Raw genomic sequence first — 21,454 nt, forward strand, 5'->3', positions numbered from 1 at the left:
ACAGACACATGATCGATGGGATAAGTAATTAGCATACAAGCAATCACATAAAAAATGATCAGGATTAATAAGCGAATAAGTGACAGGATAAAAATGCGGCTTGTGAAGAATGAGCAGAATGGTCTGTCTAGAGGATAAAATAACTTATATGGGCTTGACATAATACCAACCTCTACGAGATGACTGAAGTATGGGAGGACACTTAAACGATGTAAATGCACTTCTCTAATGAACAACTATAGAGTTGTCTTTGAAAAAGATCAACATCGAATGCTGAACGGCTTAATGATCATTTCCTTAGTTATCTGGTTAAGTTACGTTCTGGAACTACTGTCTCTTTGGTTATCTACACCAAGTCTTCATTCACTGCAACATTTTTATTGATGAGACTATAATTTATGGAATACCTTTGAGCGAAGCTAAAGTGACCTTGAGAATATCCACCAAACTACTGGAGCCAAAGGAGGGTTATAAAGTAATGTGAAGAATAAGGATTATGATCTACAGTTAATGGTAAGGGTTAGGATTTAGATTTAGAGTTCCCATCGAGAAATGACATCAGCTAAAAGGACAAAATAATACATAACCAAACGGGTGAATGAATTTCGTGTCAAAATCCGAGACGTGTTATCCTAAATCAGATTGGTTCGTCCATAAATTATAGTTTTACCGTTTTATCCTTCAATATTATCAAACTCAAATGTAAGCTACTAAACTGAGTATCATCAAGTTTACAAGGCAAGACTATAATTTATGGATGAGCCAATCAGAAGAGTTTGAGGGATTTCAAGGTCACGGCGCCAGTTTCAGTACCTGATGCTCATATATGATCGGTTCACAGAGGATTTTAGAGAAGACGTGAGAATTAAGCGTCTACAATAGATGGAACTACTAAAATGTTCCTTTATTTGTAATTGTGGTAATTAAATGACTTGTAGACCTTGTCCAGACTACCATGATGATATCTTTCGGTGTAATATAAGTTGGAGGAAGAAATATGATAGAATAGGAACATTTTACACTCGATCCGAATTGAGACTAAGACAAATTATAATAATTGTTGCGAACTGTATAATAAAGGCACAAATAACATTGACTGCATTATTTGCAGATGTTACTGAAGCTTCATCTGTTTAGTGGTATGAGTTTTGTAGAGATATATGAGTAATAAAAATGGTAAGCTTACGCAACCAGTGTACACACAAACAATACTGAAGCTATGTGGTTGATGTTGAAAGAGTATTCACTTCAAAGACCGACTATTATGGAGTCATATGGATAAGTTCCTCTAACTTATGCATTACGATTTTACAACCTTTGAACTTATAACCCTGACAAGTTCTTTGATCATGTAAAAGAAGTTTATCCACTTTAATTCTTTGGTTTTGTATAATACATTTTCACTCTATACTGTTACCTGATTAGCTAATATTTTTCTCAAAGTCACTCAAGTCTCGTTCAAAGATCGTCCATAAAATATAGTCTTGCTGTTAACAAATCATACGGCAGAGTAATGTTTATCAGTATTTTATCAAGAAACAAATAGTAAGATCAAATTGCTTGGTATTGTTTTGCTTCAATTTTCCCATTGATGTTTGAGAACTGGAACTGGTCAGTCTCTAATTGGCATATAGGCATACTGTGCGTATTGCCTCTATATAGCCTAAATTCACAAGCATGGTAAGCAAAGATGGATAGTGGCTAGCAGTAGAATCCAGGACGCGCGTTTCATCCTATTTCGGACTCGTCAGCTGGATGTACCTGCATCTCAGAGTTGATGTTCACTCTGGGACTCGAACACATCAATGGGAAGATTCAAACAAACAATACTAAGGAATTTAAACTTCACCCCATTGCACAAGCAAGTGGCTATCAGGATTCAGTGTCCGAGTGGATAACGCGATCGTGTTTGAAGCGAATGGTACTGGATTCGAGTCCCAGAGTGGATATCAACTCTGAGACGCAGGTACATCTAGCTGACGAGTCCCGAAAAAGACGAAACGTGCGTGATGAATTCTACTGCTTGTCACTATCCATACTTGCTTACCATAAATAGTAAGATCATTATGTTGTTTCATTTGAGTAAACTAATAATGAACAAAATCAAAAACATGATGAATAAACAGTTCTCATTTAATAATGATTGAGTATGTTTTGATTTAAAAAGAAAGTCCTAATATATAACATTGTTTTCTAATGCCTATTTTTAATACAGTTCAAAAATTTGGCAAATTCCAATTCATGACAGTGTCAGTGATATAACATTTGCATACTTTTTACATGATCATACTAATAAAGTATATGCTGGTTTGACAAATGGTGAATTAGTTGTTATTGAAGTATGTGATTTTGATTTTATGATATTTTTTTTTTCAATCAAAATTTATATTATTACTTGAATTCATGAGTTGATCTAAGCTAGATTATCATTGAAAATCTGGAAGCTCTGGACAGCTGTTTTACCCTAACCTCTTGATATTAAACGTTCTTTAAAGAGACTGAAAGTCGTGGACTCGGCTTCCATGTGCAGAATTATAGGAGTACACTCCTGAAGAGTCTCACTCTAGGACGAAATGACCATCCAGTGCCTCCAGGTTTTTCATGGTGTTCTAGCTTAGATTAACTCATGAATTCAACTATTAAATTACTATAATATCCACAACAACCCTTTCTGACTACAATCATTATATACTCATTAGTGACTATCTACAAGAGATATTTTCTGGAGTTCTTGTGAGAAGACGTAACCAATGGAGTTGTTGTGAGATAGTAACTCATAGAAGTCAACGGTGGACGGTGGTGAAACTTCGTGAATTGGTTGAAGTTAGACATTAACACCGTTGGATACCGGCCCAATTGTCTACATGTTAGGTGCTCGAGCGTGAGACTGATAGGTCCTGGGTTCGAATCTCGCGAGGTGGAATCGTAGATGCGCACTGCTGATAAGTCCCATACTAAGACGAAACAACCGTCCAGTGCTTCCAGGTTTTCCATGGTGGTCTTATTATATTCATATAATTTATGTATCCAAAGTTGTTTAGTAAGTTACAGACCTCATGATGCATCGTAGATAAGATGGCTAATAACGTTTCTTTGACTAATTAACATTACTGATAAATTAATCTATAAGTAATTGCGAAATTTTTGAGATCATTTTCTTTTTACTCATTGAAATGATAACAATAATACTGATAAATCCACATATTGTGGTATGGGTTACTTATATCCACATAAGTAGTATATGGTGATCGTCAGGCATAGAATGTATTTCACTAGAAGATTGATAAGGAAAGAATGGAAACGAAATGCAATTGGTATGAAAATGCATGAACAATAAAAATCAGAGAACATGGACTGATATTTGCAGAAGGAACCGTGAAGATTGAGACATATGGTTGGAAGAGAGTTTGGGGCGGCCAAACCAAAACGTGGCATCAGTGTTTGAAGTCACTAACTTCTAGTCTGAGCCATGTTGGCAGATGCAGATTACTTGGTTGGGGTCCACGTGACTATCGTAACCAATGGTTGGAGACTGTAAGTGACATGTCTCAGAATCGATCACAATGGCGTAGGTGTATGCACTCTTTATCTTCTCTTAAACCTTGAGATTAAAATTGCTTTATATCTGTATTTCTTCCTGTACTATATCCTTATATACAACCTTTCTTTTATATATTAACACCACTAAGTTAACTACTTCTATGAATTCGGTGTTCATCTTGTTGTGTTAACGAGGTATGGGAACTTGGACCGATACATATAGATGCCAGGTTCGACGTTATAGCTGACTGACTGACTGTAATAGTTTGCAAATTAACTGTTTACTGTATGATTGTCAGATTTTAGTGAGATAGTCTATGATTTTCGCGTCACATACGTTCAATTGTTCCCCACCTGTGTTCTTGTTCACTACAATATTACTTAAATCCGAAGTATAGCCACATCTATAATGTAATTTGTTAAACATTCTATGAATGACAATACGAATGCATATTACATGACAGATGATTGGTTGAACTTGATTTTAATTTGAAATCCTCAACTCCATTGAATCTCTTCATTGGATGATCTCTATTTTGATCTGTTTTCAAAAAAAATTATGCCAAAATTTAGAATATTGGTTTTGAAGAACCACGTGACTCCATCTATTATATTACTATTAGTTTTATTCCAATATCATCTGTACTACTGGCAAAGAGTCAACTATGGTGTGCAAGTGGAAGTTCTATATTTATTTTTCATGCTAAGTGAGTTTTATGAAATTAACATTTTTAAATAACAAAAGGGTTTTTCTGGATATTATAGTGATTTAATGGTTGAATTCAGGAGTCGATTAGAGCTGGACCACCATGACAAACCTGGAAGCACTTGACTAATGTTGTGAGATAGTAACTCATTGAAGACAATGTTGGACAGTGGCGCAATTTTTTGGATTGATTGAAATCGGACATTATAACCGTTGGATACCAACTTAGTGATCTAGAGGTTAAGCGTTCGCCCGCGAGACCGAGGGTCCCGGGTTAGAGTCTCGTGCGACGGGTCGTAGATGCTTGCTGTTCACCAGCACCATACTAGGATGAAACGGCCGTTCAGTGCTTTCAGGTTTTCCATGGTGGTCTAGCTTTAATTGACCCATTCTTTTTTATCTAAAATTATTCATTAAACTATTTCAATAATGAAATCAATGAACAAAAACCTTTGTCTCGATCAACGGACCATACTAGATCGTTCTGTGGCCTAAAATGTGAGCTTCTTATTGACAATTTACTAGATGAATATATTCAAGCAAGTAAATTTACAAGATCGACTAATTGTGAACTCGACATCGCAGAGCGTTTTTCATAAAATGAGAAGAGCATAGATTAAATACTACATTTGCAAATCATCTATCAATCTTCGTCGTTCCTTCATTGGTTTTACAATTATTATCTGTTCGCGTTCTCTTCTATTCGATCTCATCAGTCTTCTGGTAACAAATGCTCCACTTCTATTTGGAGTTATACGCTACTTATGTCGACAGATATAAGTAGCATGCACCACAGAATCATTAAACTATTGAGTCTAATAATGATGAGTTCGTTTTACTTCAACAATAATAGTGATCTTTGCATGACCAGTATATTCACTAGTTCTTTTGACGATGAATGACCCTCGTAACTCTTTCTGCTCCTAGTCTGCCTATTTAGAATACGAGTAAACGTAGCTGACTAACTTCGAATGTTCTATTCAAACTTCAGCATCAAGTAACACTTATTTGACATGGAAGGATATGTACCATTTATGTAGTATTCAATTGTTTAGTAGGTATCCTTAAATGATTGTACTGAACTGATTACAGTTAATGGTTCTGTATTGTCTTTTTTTATTCGAAACACAATATGATATTTAGAACAATGGATTATTATAAACAAATCAGTATATCTAATAATCCATTAGATGTAATATTAAAAATATGCCTTGGTGATAATGGTGTTTGGATTGCAGTACGTGGTAGTTCAGTGATTGAATTATGGGATCCAGATAGATTGATACGTATACTTTTATTCAATATTGTTAATGAAACTTATTTGAGTCGGAGACCAGTAAGTTGTGTATATATTTATTTTGATATGAAGTTACACACAAGATTTAGTCATGCTCTGATCTAATTCTTTGTGTTAGGGTATGGTTCAATTCATAACTTTGTTATATATTGAGTCGTTTAAATTACTGGCCAGTTCAAAGGTTGATTGATAAGATTCGTTTGCAACCAAATGATAAAAATGATATTAGTCGCTACTAGGTAATCTATTGATGTACATACTTCACTTCAACGGTAGGTCAGCTGCTTCCTTAAATAAATCTACGTAGAGTCATTTGATTGGTCCACCAGGGTGTTTGGTACCTGAGCGGTTGCGCCACAGGATTTGGCTGAGCTGTTCGGATTGTAACGTTGAAGCCTTTATAGTGTCTGGTTCTCCTATAGGGCGGGATTGAGCTGTACTGCTTGGGCTAAGCTTGGGCAGTGTCTGGCTCTCCTGTTAAACGGGATTGAGCTGTACTGTTTGGGTTGCCGCGTGAAAGTCTGGATGGTGTCTGGTTCACCTGAAAACCAGTGCAAGATTACCCTGGCTTATATGAGTCATTTGATGCACTCGTGGATGACACTGACTTGAATCTCATGGAAAAGAAAAGCTGCCTTAAGATTGTAGATATGCTTACCTCTAGAAGTCCCTGTTGATTACACCATTTGTTGTGATATGATACATTCACTTCTAGATTAGTAACTACGAGTCGTCATCTCCAGTTAATTGTTATCATTTTAGGGCAATGGATCAGTAGTTAAAGGACTATTATTTCAATCAGTCGATAAAATATGTCACTGCCAAAACACTTATTCTCCATGTGAAATATCATCACACAGATTATTTTAGCTCAAACCCAATAAAATTTTTCACTATCTTAGAAAATTTTCGGAGTTCTACGGAGAAGCTGTGAGTAATGAAACTCACCTGTATTGCGAGTGAGAACGGTACCCGATTAAGGCAATAGAATATAGTCACGCAATATCGCACATTGGTTGAAGTTAACATTGTTCATCACTGGATTCCAGCTCAATGGTACAGAGGTTTGGCGTTCGCGGGTGATACTGTATGTCCTGGGTATAATACCAAGTGATGGGATCATGGCTGCGTACTACCGAGGAGTCTCATGTTACGATTAGACAGTATTTCAGCGCTTCCAGGTTTACAATGTTTGTCGGATAAGGATCTCGATACAAGGTCTCTATTTTCATTGTCGAGTTCTGCTCAGTATTATTACTTTAGATTACATCTGATGCGATTTATTAGAATAATAAACAAGAGGTTCTATGGTTTACAAATTTTTAACGCATAATTACTGCTGACAAATTGCTTGCTAGATTGTTACTGATTTGATACCGAATCAATAACCAAATTACTAGAGGACCAGTGCATAAACAGCATATTGTATTATGTAATACAACAGAGTGGTTCAAGCTTAACCTACTGAATGATTATTATATATCGTTTACTCACTAGGTTATTAGATTTACCTCTTTTGAAGGAAATGATTGCATTTCATGTTTGATAGAAGCAACTTGTTTTTTGAAAGTTAGAAGGCAAAATTAAGTCATCATGTATTTGTTTCAGACTTACCAGTAGTCAACATATATGATATATTTGTCCTAAAATCAAGGATCTTTGGGATTTGGGACGAAAAAAAGATCAATTAGACTCCTGAATGAAAATTATATGATCCACAAGTTCAATTTCAGTCAACTAAAGGAACACTATGAATATCATTCATTTTCATAACGGAGTATATTCCATACACCCAGGATTCATACTAATCCCACGATCTCAGGGTTTCAGTTTTAAGAACAAGACAAAAATTTACTGAGTTTGTTTTAGTGTTGAACCGTGCATGAACATCGTTGATAAATACGAAATAAGGACAAAACAATTGTCTAGCATTTTTTTCTCAATTGCTCTAAAGCTCATGTTATTCATATCCTAAGTAACTTCAAATGTAAACTATTTATGTGAGGTTAATGCCAAAAATATGCTATGAGAGTCATTATTGTAATATTTCTATGAAATTAACTACACTACTGAAATATTTAAATGCACTTGGTATTGTTTACTTGAATCTTCCCATTGTTGTTTAGAACTGCAGTCGATCAGTCTCTTATTGGTATATATGCATAGTATGCGTATTGCCTTAACCCACTGCTAGCCACCATTCATCTTCGCTTGGAATTTAGTCCTAAACATCAGTGGGAAGATTCAATTAAACAATACCAAGTGAATTTAAACTTCACCCCAATGCAAAAGAAAATGGGCTATCATAACTCAGAAGCTAAGTGGATCACATGATAGCGTTTGAAGAGAATGATACTGAGTTCGAGTCCCGGAGTGGATATCAACTCTGAGATGCAGTTATATTCAGCTGAAGAGTCCAAAATAGGACGAAACATGTGTCCTGGATTCCACTGCTAGCCACTATTTATCATTGCTTATACTAATATATTTGTTGGTAATCAAAATAATAATCATATGAACTTTGATTATAATTATAAGTAATTTTATGATATTCAACTGAAATATTCACACTTTTAATATGAATATTTTTATACAGGAAGAAGAGTATACATTTAATCCTCAACGAGTCACTGTAATACTTCCATATGATAATACATTATGGATCGGTACAGGAATGGGTGAAGTTTTAGTTTATCAAATTCATACTTATCAAAGTAAGTTTGATTTTTAAAGTTAAAACAAAAGAAAATAAGGATATTTAATTCATTAAGCGTTTGCGCGCGAGACCGATAAGTCCCGGGTTCGAATCCCGAGTGAGGGGTCGTAAATACTCTCTGCTGAGGAGACTCGTACTAGAACGAAACGGCCGTCCGGTGCTTGCAGGTTTTTCATAATGGTCTATCTCGAATTGACTCATGAATTCAACTATTAGATTTAGTCAAATTTATTTAGATAAAGGTCCATGAAAAGGAAGTGGGGTTGCAAAATATAGTCATGATTATCAAAAACCCTTCAGGTATTTCAAGTAATAATCCATAAATGAAAGGGTATTATTTCATTGTAATTAATGTTTATCAACACTGAATAAGGAAAAGTTAAGTCATTTAATAAAGCAATCAGCACTTATCACGGGGCTCACGTTGCATAGTAGCTTTGGAAAGTAATAAAAATGACTAATCTATGAAATAAAAGATAGAGGTAACTTCATTCGAAGACCTACTTAGACCACGAGAGAATAAGGAATTGAACATGACTCTTCTGTACACGATGTACGGGCTTGAAATAGTGAATTGCTATAGCCTCAGCTGTGTATAAATTCATGATCGAAACCTTTTTTTAAGCTAATTCAATTTATTTTGTAAAGGATTGTGAACGCGAATTCATGTGGTAATGTGCGACCTGAATTGACTATATGTTCAAGCACTCAGCTATCCATTGATCTGTATACCCCCTTAGATAACCAAGCAGACTAGTGCTTGGATATTTGTTTACTAAGTGCTATAAATAGGACTGTAAAGTTTTAGAAACTGATCTCATGGAAAAAGGAAATTTTCTCCACTAAAATATCTTCCTTTAATTAAATGAACTTGTCAAATCCAATAAATGAAAAGTCGTTCGACTTTCAGCCACAAGGTCCCAGTGCTGAGCCACACTCCCTTTACTTTGATTTGAGCAACTAGATTGTATCATTAGCTCGTACAAACTCATTTCCAAGTACCTACAGAATGAATCGATTTTCAATTCTATATGATTTTGAAAGGCATATTGCAATAGAATTCGAAATATGTACTACAGAAACGTTCATCTCATTATTTAATTGTCGAATACATTGATTTCAAAATCAACCACATCATATTGTTACCTATATAAACATATCAATGGATTGTAAACAAAGATGGATAGTGGCTAGCAGTGGAATCCAGTATGACGCACGTTTCGTCCAATTTGAGACTCGTCAGCTGGATGTAACTATGCTTGTGAATTAAGGCTATATCGAGGCAATACGCACAGTATGCATATATGCCAATTAGAGACTGACCAGTGACAGTCCTAACACATTGATGAGAAGATTCAAACAAACAATACTAAATGAATATGAATGGATGTTTTCTATTGAAGTTTCTAAGTTGAGATTAACAGTAGATCAATACTCAAATGATCTTTTACTCATACTTTTTCCTAGAAACAGAAAAGAAAAAAAGTTTGGAAGGTACTATTCAAATGACCAGACATAAAGTAAGTTTTATCCTTTGAGAATTATGGGTTTTCATTGAATAAACTGATGAGTTTGATGCTGAAGCAAATACAAAATTGAAGAGAATGTATATTTTGAGAATTAAAAGAAGCAAACAATTTAAAACTAAGCAGGGATGGATAGTGGCTAGCGGTTGAATCCAGGACGCGGGTTTCATCCTATTTGGGACTCGTCAGCTGGATGTACCTGCATCTCAGAGTTGATGTTCACTCTGGGACTCGAACCCAGTACCCTCACTTCAAACGCCATCGCGTTATCATCGATGGGAAGATTCAAACAAACAATACTAAATGAATTTAATTTAAAACTAAGATTGCATAAATGTACAAACACTGAACTAATCAATATTTCTTCCAGCCTCAGTTTGTATTCATCACATCATGGAACCAGTTGGAAACTGGAGAACATAGGACAGAGTTTTCATCCTAATTTTAGAATTCTCAGTATAACTCACCGAAGACTCCACTAGGGATCTAATCCAAGACCTATAGGTCTCGTGACCAAATCATAACTGGTGGAGTCCTGACATGCCAGGAGTTAAAAAGACATCACCCATCAATCCACCGTTAAATCGAACCCAAGATCTTAATCAAGTGCCCTATTGATAGACCAAGTAAAGTTGATATTTTCTTTGTTTTTATTTTTCTCTAAATATCAAATCCATTATTCCAATATTGTAGCGTTCAACGTCATTAAAAGATGAATTACAACTGATTGGTGAAACAACACGTAAAACTTTATTGAAATCTACTCGTTGTCCATCAAATCCTGATGTTAGTCATATACCAGATAAAGATCCAGAACCCCTATTTTATCCATTACGTCAGAATTCATTAATTTTAGAACATGCAATTAATTCCAATTATATCTATGAATTACAAAAAATTGTACGTAGCAAAGTAGCTGAAACTCCTATACGATTTTTAGTTATGAAAAAGTAAGATAAATGATATAAGTATTCTTTTACCCTTTCATATAAACATTTGATAATTGATGAGTTTGTCAAATCATTAGATTGAGTAACCGACACATCGTTTCATTACCTTAGTGTTTAGATTGAAATTAACAGCGATTTGTTGCTGAGTATTCACCCCCTGAAAAGTTTGTCAAATGTTTCAATTATCAGAAGGGGTTTTGTGGAGATTTAGTATGTTTCATAGTTGAAATCATGAGTCCATTGAAGCTAGACCACCATGGAAAATCTGGAAGCACTGGACGGCTGTTTCGTTCTATTATGGGACTCCTCAGCAGTGCGCATCCACTATCCCGCACTCGAGAGATTCGGAACCAGGATCTACCAATCTCGCGCCAGAGCACTTAACCGATAGACCACTGAGCTGGCATCCAACGGTGTTAATGTCTAACTTCGACTGATCCACGAAGTTGAGCAACCATCCACCAATTGTCTTCAGTGAGTTCCTATCTCACGACAAACGTGGTTTGCACTCCACTGGTCACTGCTTCTCACTAGAGCTCCTGGATGCCAGCTCATTGGTCTATCGGTTAAGGGCTCTGGTGCGAGACTGGTAGGTCCTGGGTTTGAATCTCGCGGGCGCAGGTTCTTGGATGTGCACTGCTGAGGAGTCCCATAATAGGACGAGTTGGCCGTCCAGTGTTTCCAGGTTTTCCATGGTTGTGTAGCTTCAATTGACTCATGCTTTCAACTATGAAAATCCTGAAATCTCCACAAAACCCATTTCGATAATAATAATAATAATCATAGGCTCACTAGTGACTGACTTCGAGAGGTAAATCCAGGAGTTCTAGTGAGAAGCAGTGACCAGTGGAGTGCAAACCACGTTTGTCGTGAGATAGGACCTCACTGAAGACGATTGGTGGATGGTTGCTCAACTTCGTGGATCAGTCGAAGTTAGACATTAACACCGTTGGATACCGGCTCCGTGATCTATCAGTTAAGTGCTCTGGCGCTAGACTGGTAGGTCCTGGGTTCGAAACTCGCTCGCGAAGCGGGATCGTGGATGCGCACTGCTGAGGAGTCCCATGATAGGACGAAACGGCCGTCCATTACTTCCAGGTTTTCGACTGTGGTCTAGCTTCAATGGACTCATGCTTTCAACTGTGAAAATACTAAATCTACACAAAACTACTTCTGATAAAAATGATAGTACTTGAAAAAACCATTTAGATGATTCTATAAACCTTGTACATTCTCATACAGTTTGTTCAATAAGTTTCTAACTTCATGAACTTACCACTAGCGAGAAATTACACACTGAATAGAAACATTATTTAATTTTACTATTACAGCTACCCATAAACAATATAGTTCTTGGCATGTAAAAATATTGCTTTAAGTTGTCATAGCGACATAGGAAACTTACCTCATAAAATCTAAAACACGAACTGGTGATGTGGTGTTATGTTACTTATGCTGACAGGTATAAGTAAATTATGGTACCAGTTAAAAGTGGGATATTTGGCAGTAGAAGAATGAAACGGAGAGAATAGCGAAGGAAACAGAGAGGAACTGGAATAACAACTGGATGTGAAGAATAAAGCACTATGTACATGATAACTGAAGAAAAATGTGCAAATAATGTATTTAATGTATAGTAAGCAGAGATGGATAGTGGCTAGCAGTGGAATCCAGTTTAGACGCGCGTTTCATCCTATTAGGGATTCGTCAGCTGGATGTACCTGCATCTATCAGGTACGGCTATCAGGACTCAGTGGCCGAGTGGATAACGCTATGGCGTTTGAAGCGAAAGGTACTGGGTTCGAGTCCCAGAGTGAACATCAACTCTCAGATGCAGGTACATCTAGCTGACGAGTCCCGAATACGACGAAACGCGCGTCAAACTGGATTCCACTGCTAGCCACTATCCATCTTTGCTTATCATGCTTGTGAATTTAGGCTATATAGAGGCAATACGCACAGTATGCCTATATGCCAATTAGAGACTGACCAGTTGCAGTCCTAACACATCGATGAGAAAATTCAAACAAACAATACTAAATGAATTTATTTAATGTATAATTTTCATATTTTACGTAAACACTGTATAATTTTGCATAAAGCAATAAATTGGTTTACACCACCTTAACTATCGTCCCCTACAACTATTGTAGTGAAGGAGAATACAAGCGGGGACTATCGAATGTAGTTGAATAGAAAATTACAGAATCTCTTAGTAAAATCTGAGAGCCACACAATAAATACTTCATTTGCAAAATGTCCATCAAACTTTGCTATTCCTTCACTCTCTGTTATCGTTCTCTTTTCTTTGATCTTCCGAACGTTCTACTGCTAAACATTTCACTTTCGATTGGTGATATGTACTACTTATATCTGTTGACATCAGTAGCACATATCACAGTAATGAAAGGTTACATATATTAATGGTTTTAAATCTAACTGGTTTATTGAATAATCGGCTATATGTTTTAATTTACTGATTTAAAGCTAATTGATTTATCTTTTAGGATAGCGTAGTCTCCAATCATCTAACATAAACGAATTATATAATCACAATTGATTGATCACTGAGTGTTGATCAATGTCATACGTGTCAAGTCCTTCTTTAGTGTTGATCGAATGCTATCGATCAAGTGGCAATGTGGCCACTAGTCTAGGTGGCTCGACACTGCGTGCACTATATTGAGATAAGATGGTGGTTGGAGGTAGTCAACAGAAAACCCTGGATCCGGGTTTCGTGCTACTTGGCACTCGTCAGCAAGGTGTACCTGTAATCTTGAGGGAACTGGTGTTCCCTGATGGATTCGATCCCGTATCACTCAGCTTCACAGTCAGAGACGTTACCACTGAGCTATTCGGGCCGCGATCGACCTCCTGTAGGACTGAGATGCAATCACAATTGATTGATCACTGGGTGGTGATCAATGTCATGCGTGTCAAGCCTGTCTTAGTGTTGATCGAATGCTATCGATCAAGTGGCAATGTGGCTACTAGTCTAGGTGGCTCGACACTGTGTGCACTATATATTGAGATAAGATGGTGGTTGGAGGTGAATTATATTTTAATTGAAAGAATCATTGTTAACTTCATTCAAACTTATGATATACAAACTTATTCAGCATTTTATTATCCTTTTTATTGAAAAAAAAATATTCAGAATTACAGATAGTCATATACTGATCATTTCATGTTCAACCTATTTCAATGATGATGATGCTGTACTTAAATGGAAACGTGATAATAATAATGTAAGTTTAAAGGAGTGTCTACTTTATTCAATGAGATTACAATTTATGAACGACCTTTAAGTGGAGCTAGACTGATTTTGAAAGTGTCCATCTAATAACAAGGACCAAATGATGATTAAAAAGTTATTGTGTGAGGAATTATAATTATGATTTAACGTTAGGAATTAGATTTAGGGTTTTTATTAAGAAACTGATATCAGCTATAATCCCAAAATTCTATTCATCCAAATGGGTGAGTGAATCTCGCGCCCAAATTTTTAGGTCGAATACTATAATGTAAATATTCAAATCTTGTTCAAAAAAATCATTACGATACCTGGATTCCTGGTTAGTCTGAAGTAAATTCTATTCATGAGGATTCTTTTGATACGAACGAGAACGAATACAAATTCAACTAGACTGAACATTTGACACAATAACAAGACTTATTAACCAGTATATAAAGTAGATGTATTCTAAAGCTGTATAGATAGTAGCATTGAAGTGTAAACCTTCGATCACTCCTTATCTCATAAACAGTTTTTTGTTTACAAATTACTCCTTTGTCTTTACTTTTCTTGGAGTACAAGAAGTAACAAAATATAATGAATGTAGAATGTAATGACCAATATAAAGTGGTTGAAGTTAGACATTAACACTGTTTGATACTGGCTGACTGGTCTATCGGTTAAGGGCTCCGGCTCGAGACTGGTAGGTCCTGGGTTCGAATCTCACGAGTGCAGGATCGTGGATGCGCACTGCCACTCCCATAATAGGACAAGTTGGCCGTCCAGTGTTTCCAGGTTTTCCATGGTTGTGTAGCTTCAATTGACTCATGCTTTCAACTATGAAACATACTAAATTCTCCACAAAACCCCTTCTGATCAATGTAAAGTGAACAATAAAGCAATCTTTACCATTTTTTGACCGATTAGCATGAATATATGAGTTCAATAATCAATTTATTTACTATCATATTCAATAACATTATTCTTAGCTTATTCAAGATAACCATTGATTCTTGAAGGTTACACTTCAAAATGAAACAACATATGACCAATTCTCTACGTTTCTCAATTGAGTCCTCTCAACCATATCATAACAAATAATATATATATTTGTGAATTATTATGTATCAGAAGGGGGTTTCGTGGAGATTTCAATAATTTAATAGTTGAAATCATGAGTCAATGGAAGCTATACCACCATGGTTAACCTAGAAGTACTGGACGATCGTTTCATCTTAGTGTGTGTCATTATCTTTACACTGACATATTTTTCATTTTATTTTCTAGGGTTCCATTTGGACAAATGAACCAATTTATGTATTTGATCGTGAAAGTCATTCACTTAGATTACCAGCTTATATGCGTAATAGTTTATGTTTACAAATGCATAATAAAAAATCAATTATTATGAATAATTAAAACTTTATTTGTAATTTTATTATTATTAAAAATTATTCACACAAAACTACTACTACTACTAATACTACTATTACTACTACTACTACTACTTCCACTACTACTCCTACTACTCCTACTACTACAACTACAACTACTACTACTGCTACTACTACTACTACTACTACTTCCACTACTACTTCCACTACTCCTACTACTCCTACTACTACAACTACAACTACTACTACTGCTACTACTACTACTACTACTTCCACTACTACTTCCACTACTCCTACTACTCCTACTACTACAACTACAACAACAACTACTACTACTACTATTATCCTTTAAATATTTTTGTTCATCTTCTTATTTGTTATATAATTATGTTTTTTAACAAATCAATCTACTATTGAGACACACACACGCACACGAACACACACATACACACGCACATTAGAAAAATATTTTTTCTATTTTAAATAATAATCACAAACTCACTATGGTTTGTTTTCTTTTTTTTTTATTTTTTGTATCCAGCATGACAACTATTGTACATATTTTTTTTTATAATTTTTTTTATATTATGAAAATGAATTAAAAATCAATATTATTATAAATATATAAATTTCCAAAAAATGTATTTTACCCGGTTGCTTAATTTTTTTCTCTTCTTTTTATTCTTCTTCTTTGTTTTTAAGAAAAAAAATGAGTAAACTACTAATGAGTAGTATCTTATCAATTTCAATGGTTTATTGGGGTTTTGTTGTTTTTTGTTTTTGTTTATTTCATATTCTGTACCTTTATTTATAATAATTTAATTGATTTCTTTTAATTTTCATTACAAGAATATAAATTTTTAGGAAAAAAAATACCTAAAATTCACTTGATGTTGTTTGTTTGAATCTTTTTCATTGATGTTTAGAACTGCAACTGGTCAGTCTCCCTTGTTGGCATATGTGCGGACTTCCTCGATTATAGCCTTTAGTCATAAGGTTTTAAAGCAAAGATTGATAGGGGGCTAACAGTGGAATCCAGTATGACGCACGTTTTTTCCTATTCAGAACTCGTTAGCTGAATGTGCTTTCATCTCAAAGTTGATGTTTACTCTGGGACTTGAACCTTGTACCGTTCACTTCAAAAGTCATTACATTATCTATTTGGCTATTGATTCTTTTTAGTCACTTGCTGCTGCAACTGGGTGAAGTTTAAAATGCACTTTGCTTGCAAAATGAGTAGATAATTAATCAAACAATATAATCAATGGTCATTGAACACGTGCTTAGTGTCAAATAGTCCGATAAACATAGGAGATCATTAATGGAGAAACAATATAATGACACACTTGTCAATTACATTTTACATTGTAAATTTTAAACAAGCTTAGTAACAGATTAACAATAATACTTATTGTTTATTTTTATTAATTGATTAAGTTAATAATCTTTCTTGATTTTATGTCACATGACAAAATTTTAATTCATTAATGATAGTGTAATGATGTTATTGCTTCAAGTGATCAACAGATAGAAATAAGGTGAAAGTAAGAAAACTACACGTAACCCGAATCCAGGGTTTCCTGTTGACCATCTCCAACCACCATCATATCTCAACATAGTGCACACAGTATCGAGCTACCTAGACTAGTGGCCACATTGTAACTTGATCGATAGCATTCGATCAGCACTAAGAAGGACTTGACATGCATGACATTTATCACTACCCAATGATCAATCAATTGTGAACAGAAATAATCTTTGCAAACTATGATCCAAGTCATAACATTGTTAACTAATTGTTAAATCATTTATGAGACGAGAAAACATGGTTCGTATACAAATTCTCTTTCTGATGAGTCCGTTCTTAAAGTTGTACATTATTATTTATTTATTTATTTATTTAAACACATAAATATTGGTACAAAAAAGCACCAGATAAATATACGCCTCACAAATCTCGTTTGATTTGTGTGAGGGCTGGGATACAGCCCACCTGCCCAAACTGAAGCAGGTGGTTTTCTTAGCGGACCACACCCCGAGCCTTTGATCTGAAGGCCTAGTCCACGAGGCAGTGGATCATCGTAAGGAGATGCAGTCCCATAATAGCCGGTGACCTACAATAGGTTCATACACCATTTGTTCTTTCAGGATACTGGAGCCCATGTAAAGCATTGGTTTGGAATCAGGGTTTTCAAACTCCCCTAGGTGGACGAGCCGTGTCCACCAACCCGGTTAAGGGGCCGGACATTCGCTTTTCGTCCTCTCAATTTTGTAAACAACACTAATGCCACGAGAAGGCAGTGAGTAGGACTTCCCTAGCAGAAGCTATATTTTCGCGTGGCCATGTGAGAGCATTTTTCGAGGTAAAGCGGACTCTTCCCACTCTCGACCGTACCAGGGCATTTGGGGGTAAAGGCGACGGGCGAACTGAGAAATAAAGTTGTATAATGGTAAATCTTTATTTTATTTTCCAAATTGATAAATCAATATATTTGTTAGTAAAATTAATAATTCATTGAACATAGAAACAAAGGGGTAAAATGAATGGAAACTGTAAAATGTTATTTATATTAAAAAAAACTGAAATGTAATTAACATGATGAATATCCATTAGGAAGATAGAATAAGAATGCAAAGTTTCAAAAAATGGTTTCATAATATGTGATGAGATAAGATACTGAAGTTGAAATGAATTGTAATTAGAAAGAACATAGAAACAGAAATAGATTGTCTGGAGGTTTATAGTCAATGAATAATGATACACGAAGGAAAATCACTTCGGGAATCTAAAATTTAAAACACATTGGTAGAAGATTTAGATTACGTTTCTTTTGTTAACGTGATAAGAATGCATGAAGAAAGGTTTCTGTAACACTACAAAAACGGAATTTCACTGTCGTTGATATGTATGTATTCATCAAGTAGACGACTATGAAATTGGAGTCCGTTTTTATCGAATGGCTCGTGGATAACTAGTGCATGGTTATCGGAAAACTTATAGATTCATTTTTGCCTCTTTTCCCTCAAGAAGTCAATGTTTTTGGATACTTTACCCACATAGTTCTGTGAGGTTGTTCAAAAGAAGAATAAGGATAGATTATCACTGATTATGTTTTATAATGACTATGTTACACGATCTATTTAATAATGTGAGGAAATTAAGGAATATTATATTTCAGTCTAATTGTTCAAGAAATGTAAACGGACTATGAGATTCGAGGTTCTCAATAAAACATTTGAAACTTTATATAGTTGCGATCATGAGTCAATTGAAGCTAGAGCACCGTGGGAAACCTGGAAGCAATGGAAGTTGGTCGCACAATTTCGTGGATTGGTTGAGGTTAGACATTAACACCGTTGGATGCCCAGTGGTCTATCGGTTAAGCTCTCTGGCGCGAGACTGGTAGGTCCTGGGTTCGAATCCCGCTTGCGTGGTGGGATCGTGGATGCTCACTGCTGAGGAGTCCCACAATAGGACGAAACGGTCGTCCAGTGTTTCCAGGTTTTCGATAGTGGTCTAGCTTCAATTGACTCATGATCTTAATCATATAAAATTACTGAAATCTCCACTCGAAAATTGACCGTTAAAAACTTCAGATATAGTTCATATTTGTTAATAAAACTAAATCTGATTGTAATACCTACCTCAAACTTATATCAAGTACAGAACTTAAAATTGTATTGGAAAGATAGATATCAACTATTTCATACACTTTGTAAACCTGGCCCACTACTAATGTAGTGAACAGCACGTGAGTAGGGGCAATCGAATGTATTTTAGCACAACATTACAGAATATCTCATTAAAATATAAAAAGCATATAGTGAATAGTTGATTTGCAAAATAACAATCAATTGTCTCAATTTGACTGTTTCTTCTGCAAATATACGTCCATAGTCTTCGATTATAATTGTTCATTCATTTTCGTACCGATTGCGTGTCGTTCCCGTTCTCTTCTTATCGATCTTCTACTGAAATACATTCAATGCCCGACCATCACCATATACTACTTATGTGGATATCAGTAACCCACACCACATTATAAGTGAAATAAAACACAGGACTTTTAGAACGTCTTCTAAGCATAATTTCAATAATTTTACACCATTCTCATTCTTTTTAATAGGTAACAAAAAAATATTGCTAAAAAGACAAAATCAATGTTCCAGTAGTACACGTATAAATTAATGGTAATAATAATTAGACCAATAATAATAATAGTAGTATATGATACGAACTAGTGAATCCAGTGATCTAACTAGAACGTTCTCTATTAAAGACGATTGAGTCTGCAGAAATGACACATAACAATACAGACGCTTCAATAAATTCCACCGAATTTAGAATTGATCCATTAAAGTGAATATAAAAATTTTATTATTTTATATCAACATTATGTACTGTGACGGATTCCAGTTAAAGAGCTTATTTAAGATATAACACACACACACATTATTACTAAATATATACCACAAAAAGATTAACACTAAAAACCGAAGTGTCTGGTAATGAGTAAAGCAAAATAGTAACAAATAACACATACAACAAAAATTAAGAGTAGAAGATACTGGCAAGTTACTAGTATTTGACCACAGATGCCTTAGAAATATTGCTCACATCTGCTGGGATCACTGGGTAAGTAATAGTGAGGTTTTTACTTTTACTTTTACTTTCGCCTGTTATTCCCAATGGAGCATGGGCCGCCGACCAGCTTTCTCCAACCCACTCTGTCCTGGGCCTTCTTTTCTAGTTCTATCCAGTTCTTGTTCATTCTTCTCATGTCTGTCTCTATTTCTCGGCGTAATGTGTTCTTTGGTCTTCCTCTTCTCCTTCGACCTTCAGGATTCCATGTGAGGGCTTGTCTTGTGACACAATTGGGTGATTTCCTCAAAGTGTGCCCAATCCACTTCCAGCGCTTCCTCCTGATTTCTTCCTCCGCTGGAATCTGGTTTGTTGTCTCCCACAGTAACTTGTTGCTGATAGTGTCTGGCCATCGGATCCGAAGTATCTTGCGTAGACAACTGTTAATAAACACTTGTGTCTTCTGGATAATGGCTTTCGTAGTTCTTCATATCTCCACCCCATACAGTAGAATTGTCTTCACATTTATATTGAAAATTCTGATCTTGGTGTTGTTTGACAATTGTTTTGAGTTCCAGATGTTCTTCAGTTGTAGATATGCTGCTCTTGCTTTTTCGATCCGCACCTTCACATCTGCATCTGATCCACCATGTTTATCAATGATGCTGTCCAGATATGTAAAGATTTCCACATCCTCCAAAGCTTCTCCGTCAAGTGTAATTGGATTGGTGCATATTGTATTGTATCGGAGAGTCTTGCTTTTCCCTTTGTTTATATTGAGACCTACTGCTGCTGAGGCTGCTGCTACACTGGTCGTTTTCTCCTGCATTTGTTGTTGCGTTTGTGATAGAAGAGCCAGATCATCCGCGAAGTCTAAATCGTCAAGCTGCATCCTGCCTGTCCACTGTATCCCGTGCATTCCTCCAGATGTTGACGTCTTCATGATCCAATCGATCACCAGGAGAAAGAGAAAGGGTGAGAGTAAGCAACCTTGCCTAACACCGGTCTTTACTTCAAACGAGTCGGTGAGTTGTCCTCCGTGGACAATTTGGCAGTTTAGTTCATCATAGGAGTTCCGTATGATATTGACTATCTTCTCAGGCACGCCGTAGTGTCGAAGAAGACTCCATAGTGTCGTCCTGTCCACGCTATCAAATGCCTTCTCGTAGTCGATGAAGTTGATGTAGAGTGATGGATTCCATTCGATTGATTGTTCCACAATGATACGTAGAGTTGCGATTTGATCTGTGCACGATCTATCCTTACGAAATCCAGCTTGTTGATCTCGAAGTTGGGCGACCACGGAATCCTTCATCCTGTTTAACAATACTCTGTTGAAGACTTTTCCTGGTATTGAGAGAAGAGTAATGCCCCTGTAGTTGTCACACTTTCTGAGATCGCCTTTCTTTGGAATCTTGATGAGAAGTCCTTTTTTCCAGTCTGTTGGTACATGTTCTTCGTCCCAAATCTTACTGAAGAGAATGTGGAGTATCTTGGCAGTTGCTGCT

At 35.8% G+C, this 21,454-nt stretch overlaps 1 protein-coding gene across 1 annotated transcript in view; it reads left to right on the forward strand.

Moving 5' to 3' along the window:
- Positions 1-21,454, forward strand: part of Smp_160470 (putative tbc1 domain family member 2 (prostate antigen recognized and indentified by serex) (paris-1)) — a gene marked incomplete at both ends in the record, with an annotated part of 82,182 nt that overhangs the window by 49,034 nt on the left and 11,694 nt on the right. The window contains 8 exons of the mRNA XM_018792899.1: positions 2,216-2,339; positions 4,114-4,247; positions 5,390-5,582; positions 8,140-8,257; positions 9,727-9,779; positions 10,479-10,735; positions 13,893-13,983; positions 15,258-15,333. Coding sequence (XP_018647465.1) covers positions 2,216-2,339; positions 4,114-4,247; positions 5,390-5,582; positions 8,140-8,257; positions 9,727-9,779; positions 10,479-10,735; positions 13,893-13,983; positions 15,258-15,333 — 1,046 coding nt within the window. The remainder of the gene's footprint in view (positions 1-2,215; positions 2,340-4,113; positions 4,248-5,389; positions 5,583-8,139; positions 8,258-9,726; positions 9,780-10,478; positions 10,736-13,892; positions 13,984-15,257; positions 15,334-21,454) is intronic.

Source organism: Schistosoma mansoni, chromosome 1 (genome assembly GCF_000237925.1).
Source record: "Schistosoma mansoni strain Puerto Rico chromosome 1, complete genome".
In the NCBI taxonomy this organism is placed as follows: Eukaryota; Metazoa; Platyhelminthes; class Trematoda; order Strigeidida; family Schistosomatidae; genus Schistosoma; species Schistosoma mansoni.